This window comes from Paroedura picta, chromosome 4 (genome assembly GCF_049243985.1).
Source record: "Paroedura picta isolate Pp20150507F chromosome 4, Ppicta_v3.0, whole genome shotgun sequence".
NCBI lineage: Eukaryota > Metazoa > Chordata > Lepidosauria > Squamata > Gekkonidae > Paroedura > Paroedura picta.
In genome coordinates, this window is record NC_135372.1 from 30,196,424 (window position 1) to 30,211,834 (window position 15,411).

The 15,411-nt window shown below is 48.5% G+C and overlaps 1 protein-coding gene across 1 annotated transcript; it reads left to right on the forward strand.

The window, feature by feature from the left end:
* Positions 1 to 115: 115 nt before the first annotated feature.
* LOC143835065 (protein-lysine 6-oxidase-like) lies at positions 116 to 14,816 on the forward strand. Its single transcript, XM_077332193.1, has 7 exons — positions 116 to 971; positions 4,851 to 4,959; positions 6,620 to 6,757; positions 7,888 to 8,044; positions 9,002 to 9,097; positions 10,393 to 10,508; positions 13,191 to 14,816. The coding sequence occupies exons 1-7, from the start codon at positions 188 to 190 to the stop codon at positions 13,195 to 13,197; spliced, it is 1,407 nt and encodes a 468-aa protein (XP_077188308.1). The 5' UTR covers positions 116 to 187; the 3' UTR covers positions 13,198 to 14,816.
* Positions 14,817 to 15,411: the final 595 nt, after the last annotated feature.

Genomic DNA, 15,411 nt, shown 5'->3' on the forward strand with positions numbered 1-15,411 from the left:
CCTGTGGGGTTTCCGCCTGCAACTGCGGCTGGCCGTCCCGCAAGAGGGCGTAGCACGACACCCCTGGCCGAGGGCGCGCCGTCGGGGGCGGCCGAGTCTCCTCCTCTCGGCGGCGGCGCCTCCCCTCGGCGGGCCACTTGCCTGGGCCGCCTGGGCGAGCGGACAGCCGTCCATCCCGGCGAGCACCATGGCCGGCCACGGAGGGCTCCCGCCGCTGCTGCTGCTGCCGCTCGCCCTGCTGCTGGTGCGCCCCGACGGCAGCGCGCAACGGGCGCCCGCTTGGCGACAGCAGATCCGCTGGCAGAGCCACGGGCGGGTCTACAGCCTCTTCAACAGCGCCGGCCAGTTCCAGCCCCCGCGGGGCACCGGCGACCAGAGCCTCTACCTGAGCGCCGCGGCCGACGAACGTCCCCCCGGGGCGGCCAGGAGGACTGCGCTCGGGCGGCCCACGACGACGACGACGACGACGACGCGGGGACCCAATGAGGCTGGCCTCGCCCGCCGCACCCCGCTGCCCAGCTCCGAAGACGGGTCCGGGACGGGGCTCCCCCCCGGGCAGGGCGCCTTCGAGGTGGCCACCCAGGCGCCGACGTGGAACGCCACCGATAGGACCTGGGGCGCAGCCACCAGCGGGGCCAGGGGCACCCCGGCCCGGATTTGGGAGTCCCCGCGAGGGCAAAACGCCTCCGGGGCTTCCTTCCGAGGGCGAGGCCAGGCTAGCGACCCCTACGGGTCCGGGGCCAGGGGGGAGAGAGGAGGCAGCGGGTCCCCCGGCCTTGGGGGGAATGAAATCGAAGGCGCCCCGCTTTCTCCGCGGACCACGGGGGCTCCGTCGCGAGACGACCCCCGGAACCCTTTCAAGACCATGAATAGCATCTTCTACAATCTGTACCCCAGTGGCAGGCAGCACTCCTCGGGGGCGCCCCCCATCAACAGGAGACCGGGCTATGGGACCAGATACTTCCACAATGGTGAGCAACGGAGGGGGGGTCAGAGGGGGAGGTCTAGAGCAGGGGTAGTCAAACTGGGGCCCTCCAGATGTCCATGGACTACAATTCCCATGAGCCCCTGCCAGCATTCTGGCAGGGGCTCATGGGAATTGTAGTCCATGGACAACTGGAGGGCCCCAGTTTGACTACCCCTGCTCTAGACGGTGGGGGGCTGGCTGTAGGGAGTAAGAGATCCATTGTGTTTGGTGGGACGTCCTGTGGGGTGTTATGAAGATGCTGTGGACTAAGGAAAGGGGTGTTCAGAGAAGGTGGCTTAACTCTAGGGGGGAGATGCTGGAGCTGCCCCATCCGAGAGGTAACAGGGCCAGTCAGCTGAGATCAAGGAATCATGCTGAGGTCACTGCGCTACTCACGACCCTTCCCTAGAGCTGAGGAGTATTAATTTCCACAAATGTATTATATGTTCATGGGAAGGTTGGAGAGCTAGTTTGGTGTAGCATCTGATGAATATGTGGAAGACTTGGGTTTGAACACCATGGAAGAGAGCTGTTTTTTTTTTTAATATCCCACTTTTCACTACCCAAAAGTGAAAAGCCCCTCCCCCTCCCTCTGTGAGGTCAGTGGAGGTGAGAGAGAGCTCTAAGAGGACTGCTTTGGGAGAACAGCTCCACCTGTGACTACCCAAAGTCATCCAGGTTGCTGTGGTTGGGGGATTGGGGAATCAAACTTGGCTTTTCAGATTAGAGCCCATCACTCTTAGCCACTATACCTCACTGGCTCTCAGAGCTAGTTGGGGGTCTGTGGGCCAGGGGCCCATGCTCTCAGCCTAACCTACCTCACAGGGATGTTGTGAGAACAGAAAGGAGAAGAAGATAATGATATAGGCAACTTTGAGTCCCCATTGGGGAAAAGGTGGGTTATGAAACAGACCAAAGGGATCGCATCCTTTCCCCCAAAATAGCCAGCTAGCTGCAGCCAGGAAACCCCAGCTAGCCTCCCTTGCATAGAAGAAGAAGAAGAAGAAGAAGAAGAAGAAGAAGAGTTGGTTCTTATATGCCACTTTTCTCTATCTGAAGGAGTCTCAAAGCGGCTTATAATCGCCTTCCCTTTCCTCTCCCCACAACAGACACCCTGTGAGGTGGGTGAGGCTGAGAGAGCCCTGATATCACTGCTCGGTCAGAACCGCTTTATCAGTGCCGTGGCGAGCCCAAGGTCACCCAGCTGGCAGCACGTGGGGGAGTGCAGAATCGAACCCTGCTCTCCAGATTAGAAGTCCGCACTCTCAACCGAACTGACTCTCTTATAGTGGCCAGTATATGAGAGATACAGTGGAAGTTCCACTGAGCCAGCGTGGGAGAATTAGGTGGCGTGGAACAGCCGACCTCACCAGATTTCAGAAGCTAAGCAAGGTCAAATGGCTCTGCAGAGGCAGCCGATGGCAAACCAACTCTGCTTCTCACTTGCATTGAAAGCCTCTTGCTGGGTCCTCCACAAGTCACCTGTGACCCGAGAGCCCTTATGTACTGATGGATTAAGTCAGGGGTAGTCAAACTGCGGCCCTCCAGATGTCCATGGACTACAATTCCCAGGAGCCCCTGCCAGCATTCGCTGGCAGGGGCTCCTGGGAATTGTAGTCCATGGACATCTGGAGGGCCGCAGTTCGACTACCCCTGGATTAAGTCATCACAGTTCATAGCCATCCATAGATCTGTCCCCCCCTCGGTGAATGTGCCCAGTTCTGTTTTAAAGCCACCTAAGCTAGTGGCCATGAGTATAGCCTGTGGCAGGAGGTTCCACAGATTCCTTAAAAAAGGATTTCTCTTCGTCATGAAACTGGGGCTCATTTCCTTCGTTGTATTCCATCTCAGTTATGGGAGACAGGGATGGGGAGAAAATACCCTATTCCTATTTTCTGCCAGAGGCACAACTTTTATAAACCTATCATAATCTAACCGACGTAAATCTTTTCTATCGTAATGCTAATGTCATTGTAAAAAAAAAAATTCTTCACATGGTTCCCCACCCCTTCACTAAAAAGAGAGCCAGCTTGGTGTTGTGGTTAGGAGCGTGGACTTCTAATCTGGCGAGCTGGGTTCGATTCTGCTCTCCCCCACGTGCAGCCAGCTGGGTGACCTTGGCCTCACCACAGCACTGATCAAGCTGTTCTGACCAAGCAGTAATATCAGGGCTCTCAGCCTCACCTCCCTCACAGGGTGTCTGTTGTGGGGCGAGGAAAGGGAAGGCCCTAGGAAGCCGCTTTGAGACTCCTTCAGGTAGAGAAAAACAGCATATAAGAACCAACTCTTCTTCTTCAGTAATATCAGGGCTCTCAGCCCCATGTCCCTCACAGGGTGTCTATTGTGGGGAGAGGAAAGGGAAGGCATTTGTAAGCCGCTTTGAGCCTCCTTTGGGGAGAGAAAAGCGGCATATACCAACTCTTCTTCTTCTTCACCTCCCTCAAAAGGTGTCTGTTGTGGGAAGGGGAAAGGGAAGGCCATTGGAAGCCGCTTTGACACTCCTTCTGGTAGGGAAAAGCAGCATATAAGAACCAACTTATTCTTCTAAAAATCCAGGCTCCAGCAGTATTCAGCAATGAAGCCCCACTGCTATTTTATACGTTAGAATAGGAGCTGACACAAACCACTCCTGTGTGTACTACTATGTGTATGTCTCAGGAGCTGTAAAAGCTCTCTTTTGGTGTCGATCTCTGGCGAGCTGCAGTTTACTGCTTGAGGAATTCATATAATTTAGCCACTCTGTGGCATTTCTGCATTCTCAACAATGGTTTTGCCGCAAGCTTTACAATGGAGGTCCCCAACGGTGCCCTGGGAGCTCTGTGGCCACGACCCACACTCTTTGTGGCACAGTCTAGTGTTTTTAGGAAGTAGGAATTTTGGCCCAGTTTAATTTTTGACCTCTGATTGGCAATGCAGATTTTTTTTTAAAGGAAATGCTGAGGGGGACCTATATTCCTATGTGATGGAATTGTCCAGTAGTTAAAGAATTCTAGGGGGAAATCTTTAAAGAAATATATAGAAGAAATAATAAAAGACAAGACAGAACCATCGGCTTCATTAGCTCTTCTTAACTTATTTTTGAAAAATAGCATGTGTTGTCAACAAAAAAAAACTTTGGTTAATTTTATGATTGTAGCTGCCAGTATAATTATAGCTAACCATCGGGAGAATGCTGAAAATTTAGTGATAGATAAGTGGTGGAATAAACTAAAGCAACTTATGATACTAGAAAAAAATAACTTACAATATAAGGATAATTCAAGGAGTCTGTCAAAGGAATGAAATTGATTTAGTTTGGGAAAATGTAATAGAATACAAAAAAAAATCTCTGAATAGCAATGTTTGAGAGTTAATTGTGTAAATATGTTAGTTTGTGGATTTAGTTAATCATATTGTGTTTGTTTTGTGGTTGTTAACTGGTTTTTTGTTTTTATTTTTTCTACACAGTATTCTTGATTGTCACTGTTATTTTGTTTTTACTTTCTCTGTCTATTAAAATATATTATAAGAAATAATTTTTAAAAAGGAAATGTTGAATGGGCGGCAACAGCCACCACAGCAAAAGGACTGTGCAGACTGAAGGTAAGCTACAGTGGCCATTTTGTGGCAGGCCCCGTCTCCTGCAGTGACCGTTTGCAGTGGCCATTTTGTGGCTGCAATGTGCTTGAATCCCAAAGGAGCCCGCAGACTCAGCAAGGTTAGGGACCCCTGCTTTACAACAGATCAGTTGCCTAGTTCATTATTGACACGGGAGGGGGGGACGGGACAAAAGAGGTTATGACAAACCGGTAAGGTAGGCAAGTAGCGTGAAGCCACTGTTCAGGAGTTCGAATCCTGCCAGCTCAGTCTACGGTTCTCATCTCGCCATCACATTTCTTCCAAGGCCTCCCGGATTTGATCCCCGATCCGTACTACATCCAAGCCGCGACCTACGTCCAACGCGTCCAGATGTATGCCTTGCGGTGTGCGGCTGAGGAAAATTGTCTTGCCAGGTAGACCCATGCAATGTTATTTCTTTCACATGCAGGAAGATCGTATCCCAGAAGCCCTTGGGCTGTATCTTGGATTCCACTGTTGTAATCTTCCCTCTCTAGATTTCTTTGTGCCTTTTGCCAGGAAGCTGTGTCAGATTTTTAAAAACCCTTACAGTTAATTAAATGTGCAAGCTTTAGACAATTAGTGGATTACGTGTGCATAAATCTGCATCTGATTTCTAGCAGCTTTATATTTATAAGTGATTTAATGGTAAGGTTTTATATTTAAATTGCATTGACGAAATGTGTATATGTTTGTATCTGCGGTAACCCGCCCTGAGCCCCAGGGGAAGGATGAGCTAAAAATACGACCATAACAACACAATAATGAAATAAAATAAACAGATGGAAGAGGAGCTCAAAAGGAACTCCGCGAGATCACAGGCCCACTTTCGTGTTTCCGACAGCAATCAGCCAGGGAGCTCACAAGCAGAGCACAGAAACAGTGGGTCTCCCTGTTGATAGCACAAATAGACTGCATTTGAATATGGAAGCTCCATTTCATTAATGTTGCTAATAGCCTTCTCACCCATGAGTTTTGCCCAATCCCCTTTGAAAGGTTATGGCCACATATTTTGGCAGATCCTCTGAGAAGCAGGGGGGCAGGATTCCGGGGTCCCATGAAGCCAATCAAATCTTATACTTTGTATGTTCTTTGGGGCTGAGACTGCATCATACGTGGGAATCTTTATCTAGCAATCTGGTCTTGTGATGGTGAGTTCCAAAGGTTAACTATGCTGTTGCTGCTTCTTTCTCTCTCTTGAATCCAGTTGCCCATCAACTTCACCGGTTAGTTTCCAAATTCTAATATGGCAAAAGATGGTTTGGGGTGTGTGTGTGTGTGTTTCTCCATTTTCTCCAAGCATGTTGACTCTTGTCCTGTAATTAGGATTCTCATGGCCAGCTGCTTCTTGAATGGCTGTTTGCATACAGCGGCCAGAATGAAAGCTTATTTATTGCTTATTAGTACAGGAGGGCAGAATAACAGATGCCATTTCTTTGAGGAATTTGAGAAGGGGAACACCCCCCCCCAATTTCCCTGGCAGATTAAAAAGCCCAATTTCCTGTAAACATCCAAACAAATCTTACCGTCATCCCAGGACATGGTTACCCAGAAAGGTCATGGCCTGCTCTATTTGCTTATTTGCTTATTCGTTGAAAGACTCCTTTCTCTCCTTCCCCCCTCAGTCTTTGCCCCTCCTCAATAACTCTTTTAAACCCCCCCAATCTTTGTTAGATCAGCAAGGGAATCCTTTGGCAGGTTAAAAAGAATTTCCAAAGTCTGGAAGAGGATAGATGTGAGAATCCTGAGTCTAGTTTCTCATGGTTTCTCTTTAAACTGAGTTTCCCAGGAGCAACTGCAGAAAAAAAAATCAGATTGAAATAAACAATTTTTAGAATAAAAAACAGTCCACCAGTTTATTTTCCTCTGGCAAATAGAGGCATATCACTGCATACAGAATGTGAGTTGTACTTATCCAGAGGAAACGTCTCATTTCCTTGTTCTGTGGCAACCAGGTACCTAGCTGCACTTCTAGAATGTATGTTTTTGCTCGTGCAGAGTACCCTAGCTTTGGAGCCCTGTGTAAACAGCCTCTTACTCCTATCTTCCTTGTAGATCTGCCTACCGACCAGGAGTGAGTGATGTAAGTTACCGGGTCCTTCTTCGTTTCCCCCAAAGAGTTAAGAACCAAGGCACCGCCGATTTCCTCCCGGTGAAGCCACAACATGCTTGGGAATGGCACAGCTGCCATCAGTGAGTACAAGGAACAAAGAAGGAGTAGAGTGCATTTGGAGCTGGGTCCGCTATCTGTATGAAGGGAATCTCAGATGTATTCCCATGGGTGTCCCCATCAGTCAGCTGTGAGGGAATCTCGGATGTATTCCCATCAGTCAGCTGTGAGAAATCTCAGATATATTCCCATCAATAACCCCACCAATCAGCTGTGAGGAATCTCAGACATTTCAACCTCAGTATTGGGAATTTCAGATGTTTCTCCGTCTTTGTTCACATCAGTCAGCTGTGATGGAATCTCAGATGTATTCCCATGGATATCCCTATCAATCAATTTTGAAGGAATCATAGATGTGACCCTTCAGTGAGCTGTGAGAAATCTCAGATGTATTCCCATGGATATCCCTATCAGTCAACTTTGAGGGAATCATGAATATGTTCCCTTCATTCAGTTGTGAGGGAATCTCAGATGTATTCCCATCAGTCAGCTGTGAGAAATCTCAGATATATTCCCATCAATGAGCTGTGAGGAATCTCAGACATTTCAACATTGATATTGGGACTGTCAGGTGTATCTCCATCTACGTTAACATCAGCCAGCTGTGAGGGAATCTCAGATGTATTCCCATGGATATCGCTATCAGTCAATTTTGAGCGAATCTTGGATGTGTTCCCTTCAGAGGGCTTAGAGGAATTTCAGATGTATTCCCATGGATGTCCCCATCAGTCAGCTGTGAGGGAATCTCAGATGTATCCCCATCAATCAGCTGTGAGGAATCTCATGTCCCCATCAATATCCCCACCAGTCAGCAGTGAGGGAATTTCAGATGTATTCCCACCAATATCTCCATCACTCAACTGAGAAGGAATCTCAGATGTATCTCCATCGATATTCTCACCAACCAGCTGAGTGGAAAGCCCAGCACATTCCCATTGACGTTTCTCATAAAGCAACTGCAGCAGAATGCTTGAAACATCCCCATAGACAGCTGCCTTCTTGCACAAGTAGAAGGAAATCCCAAAAACTTTTCCACTCCCCATTGCCCATAAAGCACTGGCAGAAAGAAGCGGGTTTGCTTCCCCTTCCTGGGGCAAAGGTTTATGCGCATAGCCATCAAAAGACTAATTTGGGCTTCCTCTCTCGCTTTCAGGCATTACCACAGCATGGACGCATTTAGCAACTATGATCTTTTGGATGCGGTCACCCACCGCAAGGTGGCGGAGGGGCACAAGGCCAGCTTCTGCTTGGAGGACACAACGTGTGATGTGGGCTTCCGGAGAAGATATGCCTGCACCGCTCACACACAGGTAATCTAAAAAAGTGAGGGAAAGAGCTTGGGATTGCAAAGGTTGCCAACTTTTTACCTGTCTCTGCTCCTCCGCCTTTAACAGCAGCTCTGCCTGCAGGCTTTAGAATGTAATTGTCCTCACCTCTGTGTCCTGCAAAGTTTTTGCCTGTTTTCAGCCTCAGGGCTGGGCCAGGCTTTCTTTCGTCACATGAGAAGTCCAGGAAGGGGCAGAGCAAAGAATTACAGGCAGGTAATTCTTAATTGCAAGCTGGGTGTTGTAAAGTTTACTCCGTTCTGAAATAGGTAAACACTCAGCATTGTTACTCGACTTGGTTCAGGCGTGACCTAAAACCTTCCCATCCCTATTCTGTAATTGCACGATCAACAAGGCATGGGTCCCCAATCTTTTTGAGACTGTGGGCACCTTTGAAATACTGTCAGGGGATGGAGGGCACAACCACAAAATGGCTATCAGGAGATTGAGCCAACCACAAAATGGCTGCTACAAGCATTGGAGCCAACCACAAAATGGCTGCTACCTGAGGTGGAGCTAGCTACAAAATGTCAGTCACACATAACTGCAAGAGTTCAACATTTCAGGCAGAAGCTCTGTTTAACAGCCTACTTTGTAAAATAAACATATTAGTTAAAGATATCTTTCTTTCATACACAGAGTTTTACCGTTGGCTGTACAGTAAAGACGCCCGTGCTGTGGCTCACAGCTGCTGCTGCAGCTTCTCAAAAATCTTCACAGCCAATCAGAAGCCCTGCTAGGCAAAAGCCCCACCTGGCCCCTCCCACTTTCTCAACACACTTAGTGGGCACTAGGGAAGGGGCCAGTGGTGCCATGGGAGCTATGTTGGGGACCATGAGCTAGGTCAAATTATGGATTTTAGGGTGGCACTCTGCAAATGTTCAGAGCTTCTTTCCTGTGTAACAAAAATCCTGAATGGGGTGCCATTTTCTTCCCATGCAGGGTCTGGGTCCTGGCTGTTACGATACCTATGCTGCCAACATTGACTGCCAGTGGATTGACATCACGGACGTCCCTCCTGGCAATTACATCCTCAAGGTAGTGTTGGGTTGTGGGGTGTAGGATAGACTCTCAGGGGCTGGACCAGGCATCAGTGTACGTCGCTTGAACCAATGGCCAGGATCCAAACTCATGAACATCGCAGAGCATTTGCACGAAAGTGGATGAAAAATCGACCTGCGGTGTGTGCATCGCAGTTCACTAATACAAGCAGTTCCTCACTTTTTATGCATTTCAATACCAGCTTGGTATAATGGTTAAGAGCGGCTGCCAAGTTTGATTCCCAGCTCCTCCACATGCAGCCAGCTGGATGACCTTGAGCTAGTTACAGTCCTAGTAGTACTGTTCTCCCAGAGCAGTTCTGTCCGAGTGCCGTTAGCCTCACCTACGTCACAGGGTATCTGTTGTGGGGAGAGGAAAGAAATTGTAAGCTGCTTTGAGACTCCCTCCAGTAGTGAAAAGCGGGGTATAAAAATCAACTCCTCTTCTTTGCGTTATTTATAGTTCATTCTTACTGGGGCTGAAAGCGGATTACGACAGAGTGAGTTAATGCAATGGCTAGGAAGGGGCATTCAGTGAACAATGACAGAGGAATTATGGCTGTAGAACCCACCAGAAGACAGGCAGAACTTCAGCTTACAAGCAATGAGGAGGCCTGTGTTAGGACAAGCTGGGTTTGTGTACCAGTTAAGACTTCCACTGCCATGAATTTGAAGAAAGTAAAGATTAGAGCGAGAGAACTCAGAGGACAATATATAATTAGCTCGCAGAACTCACTGCCACATGATATAGCGGAACCTCTAGTTCAGGTGGGTTTGAAAGCACACTAGGCAAATCTGTAGAAGAAGAAGAAGAAGGAGAAGAAGGAGAAGAAGAAGGTTCTTATATGCCGCTTTTCCCTACCCGCAGGAGGCTCAAAGCGGCTTACATTCACCTTCCCTTTCCCCTCCCCACAACAGACACCCTGTGAGGGAGGTGAGGCTGAGAGAGCCCTCATATTCCTGCTCGGTCAGAACAGCTTTATCAGTGCTGTGTGGAGCCCAAGGTCACCCAGCTGGCTGCATGTGGGGGAGCGCAGAATCGAACCTGGCATGCCAGATTAGAAGTCTGCACTCTACTACACCAAACTGTAAAAGTGGAGTGTTCAGAGGCAGTGTGCCTTTTAATCTTGGGAGACAAAAAGGAGATGCCTGCACCCTTCATGCCCTGTACATAAGCACATGATTGCTTCTGGCTAGCCATGGTTGAAACAGGATGTGGAAATCAGGATCATCAGTTTTTCTAATGCTCTTACTCAGAGAGTGTGACCCTGTTGTTTTCCTCCGGTTCTCAAGGTCATGGTCAACCCAGACTTCCTAGTGGCCGAGTCGGACTTCACAAACAACGCTGCCAGATGTGACGTGATGTACACTGGCACATACGCCACCGCACGAAACTGCAGGATCACAAGGTAGCGGAAGTGTTCTAGTGGGGGATAGTGGAAGATACAGAAGACTGCTCTCTGGGCATTAGTTTCCTGCTGTCGGGACATCCAAAAAGCTCCAGAACGAGGGGGATAAAAGGGGTGTTAGGTTTGTATGGAGCGTGCAACCTTCAAACGAAACATCTTGTGTATGAGCTCATCCATAACTATCAGAGTTACCTGCGACCGCACCCACAACTGACAAGGAAGCTGGTAGAGTGGCACCTCTTCACCAGCTGGACCTGATGCGGAACTAAAATTCATAAATGAAAAACAGCTGCCTTCAGAAGGGTGTTTGTCTGAAAGACCAAACGCTCCTGTAGCCATAGATCACAGCAAAGCCATTGTGAATGGCACAATGAAGGCAAAGGGATGGCAGGTTACAGTAGAAGAGCGATTGGGATGTGAGTGCAGGGGGTTGGACTAGATGACCCATGAGGTCCCTTTCAGCTCTATGATTCTATGATTCTATTAATGAGATGAACCAGCAACCCTGAAGTTCATAGGGATATAAATTCTAAGACTTTAGCTCAGGCATTCTCAACCAGGGTTTTATGAAATCATGGGGTTTTTCTTAATGGCCCTGGAAAGGTTACCAGATGGGTGGGAGTTAATTTTTTACATATTTTTAACATCTGTTAAATATTTATTGGGTGATATGACCATATATGGTCGTACTGACCCACCCATCCCCTCCCAAATAGCCAATGATGGGCCTGGAGGGGGTGGATAGGGGCGGGGCCCCAGGTGGGCATGTCCACAGCTCTGCTTCCCAACCATATTCCGCACGACGGTGCTACTTCTCAAAGCCTGAGGGATGTTTCTGTTGTTTCTCAGCGGTAAAAAAGTTGAGAAAGGCTGCTCTAGCCGGATGAGGAAGATTCCCTGACGAAGTTCATTTGAAACATATCAGGACTGGACTCTTAATTCTCCCTCCTCCCTTACTTACAATTGTCTGATTCTCTTCCATGCCTCAGTGGCATTTTGTCCTTGTTGCCTTTTTCTGTTTCTCGGAGTAACGTTTGACGTTTCATATTAAAGCACCAGAGACGTGTGGGATAAATAGGATCCATGTCAATTTGCCCTAAAAAGGAGATAAAGAGTAAAAGAAAAGAAAAAAAAAAGATAAATTGCAAGTCTTTGATCCTCAGTTGTTGAGAAATAATCCTATGTATAGATTATTCAATTTCAAGACTGCTCCTCCCCAATTGTCAGGCTCGGGGCTGTTTACAACTCTGTAGGATGTTTCAAACGTGTCCTCCTTCCAAAGAGTTCAGGAAAGTTCCCTCTAGCCCAATTTTATCCTTAGAGCAGGGGTAGTCAACCTGTGGTCCTCCAGATGTCCATGGACTACAATTCCCATGAGCCCCTGGCTCATATAGTCCATGAACATCCGGAGGACCACAAGTTGACTACCCCTGCCTTACAGTATTCCTACAAGGCAGGTTAAATTTAGTGACAGGATCTCATGAGCTATATATCCAAATGGGGACTTGAAACTCCTCCCCCTTAACATAGTGACTCCATAGGGTTTCCAAGGCAACAGATGAACAGAAGTGGTTTCCCCTGGTCTGTCTCTGAGTAGCAAGGGTTGTCTTCCTTGGTGGTCTCCCATACAAGTTCTAACCAAGGAGGATCTTGATTAGCTTCTGAGATCAGATGAGATCAGGCTAGCCTGAGGCCATCTAGGTCAAGTCATGGAAAGTTTACCATTATGGAATGTTTAACAATATTCCAGTTTCTCAGAAGTTGTTGTTTCAACTTTATTTTCAGTTTATAATTATATATTTGCTTCCCGCCCTATCTCAGGGCGGATTCCATCACAATAAAATCACAAGTAGGATAAAATGCAAATAACATATATAAAATTACTAAAGAGAGACAGTTAAAATTTAAATAAAGAACTCCAGTTCACAATTGCCTAGCTCTTCTGCTGCTGGAAAAGGACAAGAGAGGCAGTAGGAGGGTCATACTAACCCCAGTTGGTACATTAAGCGGGGCCTTTGACAGGGAGACCCGTGTAATTCAGATGATGTTTTAGGCTTCAACCATAGGCTTGGCGGAACAGCTGTATTTTACAAGCCCATTCAAGGTCCTGCAGGGCTCTGATCTCATTTGGAAGAGTAAAAGGCCCTGGCCCAGGTTGAGGACAATTTGATCTCCTTCAGGCCAGGGATCTTGAGCTCTCTAGACCAGGGGTAGTCAAACCTGTGGTCCTCCAGATGTGCATGGACTACAATCCCTATGAGCCCCTGCCAGAGTTTGCTGGTGGGGGTTCATGGGACTTGTAGTCCATGAACATCTGGAGGACAACAGGTAGACCTTAAAGCTCCTTGGGAGACAGGCAGGTCCCCCAGGTACAATGGTCCCAGACAGTTTAGGGCTTTAAAAGTCATGACCAAAACTTTGAATCTGATTCGCCTTCCAGCCTGGAGCCAGCCCACACGAATCCTAGGAACAGATAAATATATGAGAACAGAACAAACTTTCTTAGAAAGGGGAGAATGGATTTGCAGCATCTGGTTTTGTATGTATGTGAATGCTGTCTGTGAATGGGTATCCATGAGGGAGAGAGTAAAGGGACACACAACCACAGGAGGATGCGTCCACAAATTTGTCTCTCTTTGCTATTACTGAACTGTGTATTTTTCTCTTTCCCAACCACTGCAGCTCCTAAGGATGACTGACAGCAGGCAGAAAGAGGGTCGTCACAGCCCTTCCCTACAAACACCAACGCGACAATCCTTTGGAGTTTGGAACTCTTGACTGTCACCTTTAGAATGTGCTCAGATTCTGGGTCAGAAGACTGAAAGCCCTTGCTGGGTGATCCAGCATTCCGGCCTCCCCCTTGCCCGAGGAAACAAACCAGTGCATCCCCACACCACTTTGCCTGCTCCAACCCCTCCATCGTTCCGATTGCCTTTGTCAGCACCTTTTCTAGCTCTGGAGTTGTTTTAGCGATGGGGTGGACAGACCAGATGCCAGATCCTGAACTAAGCCACACGGTAGATCTGCCCATGAATGTATCCATCTATTACGAAGTGGGCTGGCATTTTTATCAAGTTGTCCACCACCAAGACCCCAAAATCACTTTGCTAGGTCAATCACTGCTGTCAGCATAGATTAAAAATTTAGGGGGTTTGTTCCAAGTCATGAGGCTGTTCTACATTCATGTAGCCCAGATAGCTGCAGTAGTCTGCCTGCGATTCCTCAGTATGGCCAGAAATAGGATCCTAGAGTGGGAAGGGGCTGTACAGGTCATCTGGTCCCATTCCCTGCTCAAGGCAGAATCAGCCTCAAGCATCCAGGATAAGCTTCTGTCCAGCTGCTGGCTGAAGTCTGCCAGTGAGGGGGAGCTCCCCACCTCCTTAGACAGCCCATTCCACTGCTAAACTAGACTCATAGAATCCTAGATTGGGAAGGGGCCGTGCAGGCCATCAAGTCCCACCCCCTGCTCAATGCAGGATCAGCCTCAAGCATCCAGGAGAAGGATCTGTCCATCCCCTCCTTGAAGGCCACCAATGAGGGGGAGCCCCCCACCTCCTGAGGCAGCCCATTCCCCTGCTGAACTACTCTGAGGGGAAAAAATTTCCCTGATATCTAGCTGGTACCATTTTACACGTAGTTTAAACCCACTCTGCATATGCTCGGAGACTCCCTTCGAGATTGTTTGGCATCTTGCGGGCCTGAAGACTTGAGTTTTAAAGGGGGCGGGGAGATCATGTTCTAGGGGAGGAGCTGACCAGGAGATTCTGGACAAGCCCAATCTTGACATATCTCAGAAGTTTAGCAGAGTCAGCCTTGTTTAGTATTTGGATGGGAGACCTCTAAAGATTTAGGTGGCAGTTCCTCCAAGGAACAGTAGCGGTCACGACGCGGAGGCAAGCAGTGGCAACCTATCTCCAAACATCTCTTACCCGACTGCTCAACAGTCCTAGGATCTCCTAACCACCCAATAAAGATGCCATACAATAAATAAACATCAATGTGGTGGTGATTCAAGGATGAGGTTGAGGCTCTCTGAACATGCACCAATACACAGCTCGACATCCCCAGCCGCGTGTTTGAGAGACTTTGTCAAAACCCAAAGATTGGTGCTGAATCCCACTTTGAATTCAGTTACGGTCCCGCAAGCCCTTCGGTCTCCCCAAATCCCTACTGCTGGGCAACCGGTATCGGCCTCGGCACGTTTTTCAAAGATGGTGCCCGTTGCTCTTTTCACCGTCGATGTCCACTTGTATCCCAAGCTGCGGGGGCTTCTCCCCTCCCATACAGATAATATATGATAATGCTTTCGATGGGCCATGCGTTCTGATCTTGCTGAGACTGGGTGGGTGGGGCGATGCTGCGGCCATTTTACAGCTGGGGAAAAGTGGGGCTGAAAAGGGAACTCAATGCTACCCTGCAAGGGCACATACTGGGAAACAAACCACGTCTGCTTTTCAGTTTAAAAGCCTGCCCCTCTCCAAATTTGGGATATAGGAGGGGGGATCTTCACTAGGCCACTCAGTTCAGCCCCTGAAACCCAAGACATCCAAGGAGCAGCAATTCCCTCGGGTTCTAGGATGGGCTCAATTGAAACAGGTCTTTGTGAAGGAAGGGACAGGTAAGGTGGTGAATTCTGGGTTGGGACATATCTGGAGATTTGGGGGGGTGGAGCCTAGGGAGGGGGGATTTGGGAGGAGGGGAGCCTCAGCAGACTCTCATGCAGGGGTAGTCAAACTGCGGCCCTCCAGATGTCCATGGACAATTCCCAGGAGCCCTGGGATTCACTGGCAGGGGCTCATGGGAATTGTAGTCCATGGACATCTGGAGGGCTGCAGTTTGACTACCCCTGCTCTAATGCCACATTCTCGAAAGCAGCTGTTTTCTCCAGGGGAACTGATCTCTG

Excerpts from the sequence above, each read along its gene's own strand:
- LOC143835065 (XM_077332193.1), top strand. The coding sequence starts at position 188 with ATGGCCGGCCACGGAGGGCTCCCGCCGCTGCTGCTGCTGCCGCTCGCC. Across the intron at positions 972-4,850 it reads GACCAGATACTTCCACAATG|GCCTCCCGGATTTGATCCCC; the intron begins GTGAGCAACGGA and ends ATTTCTTCCAAG. Across the intron at positions 6,758-7,887 it reads GAATGGCACAGCTGCCATCA|GCATTACCACAGCATGGACG; the intron begins GTGAGTACAAGG and ends TCTCGCTTTCAG.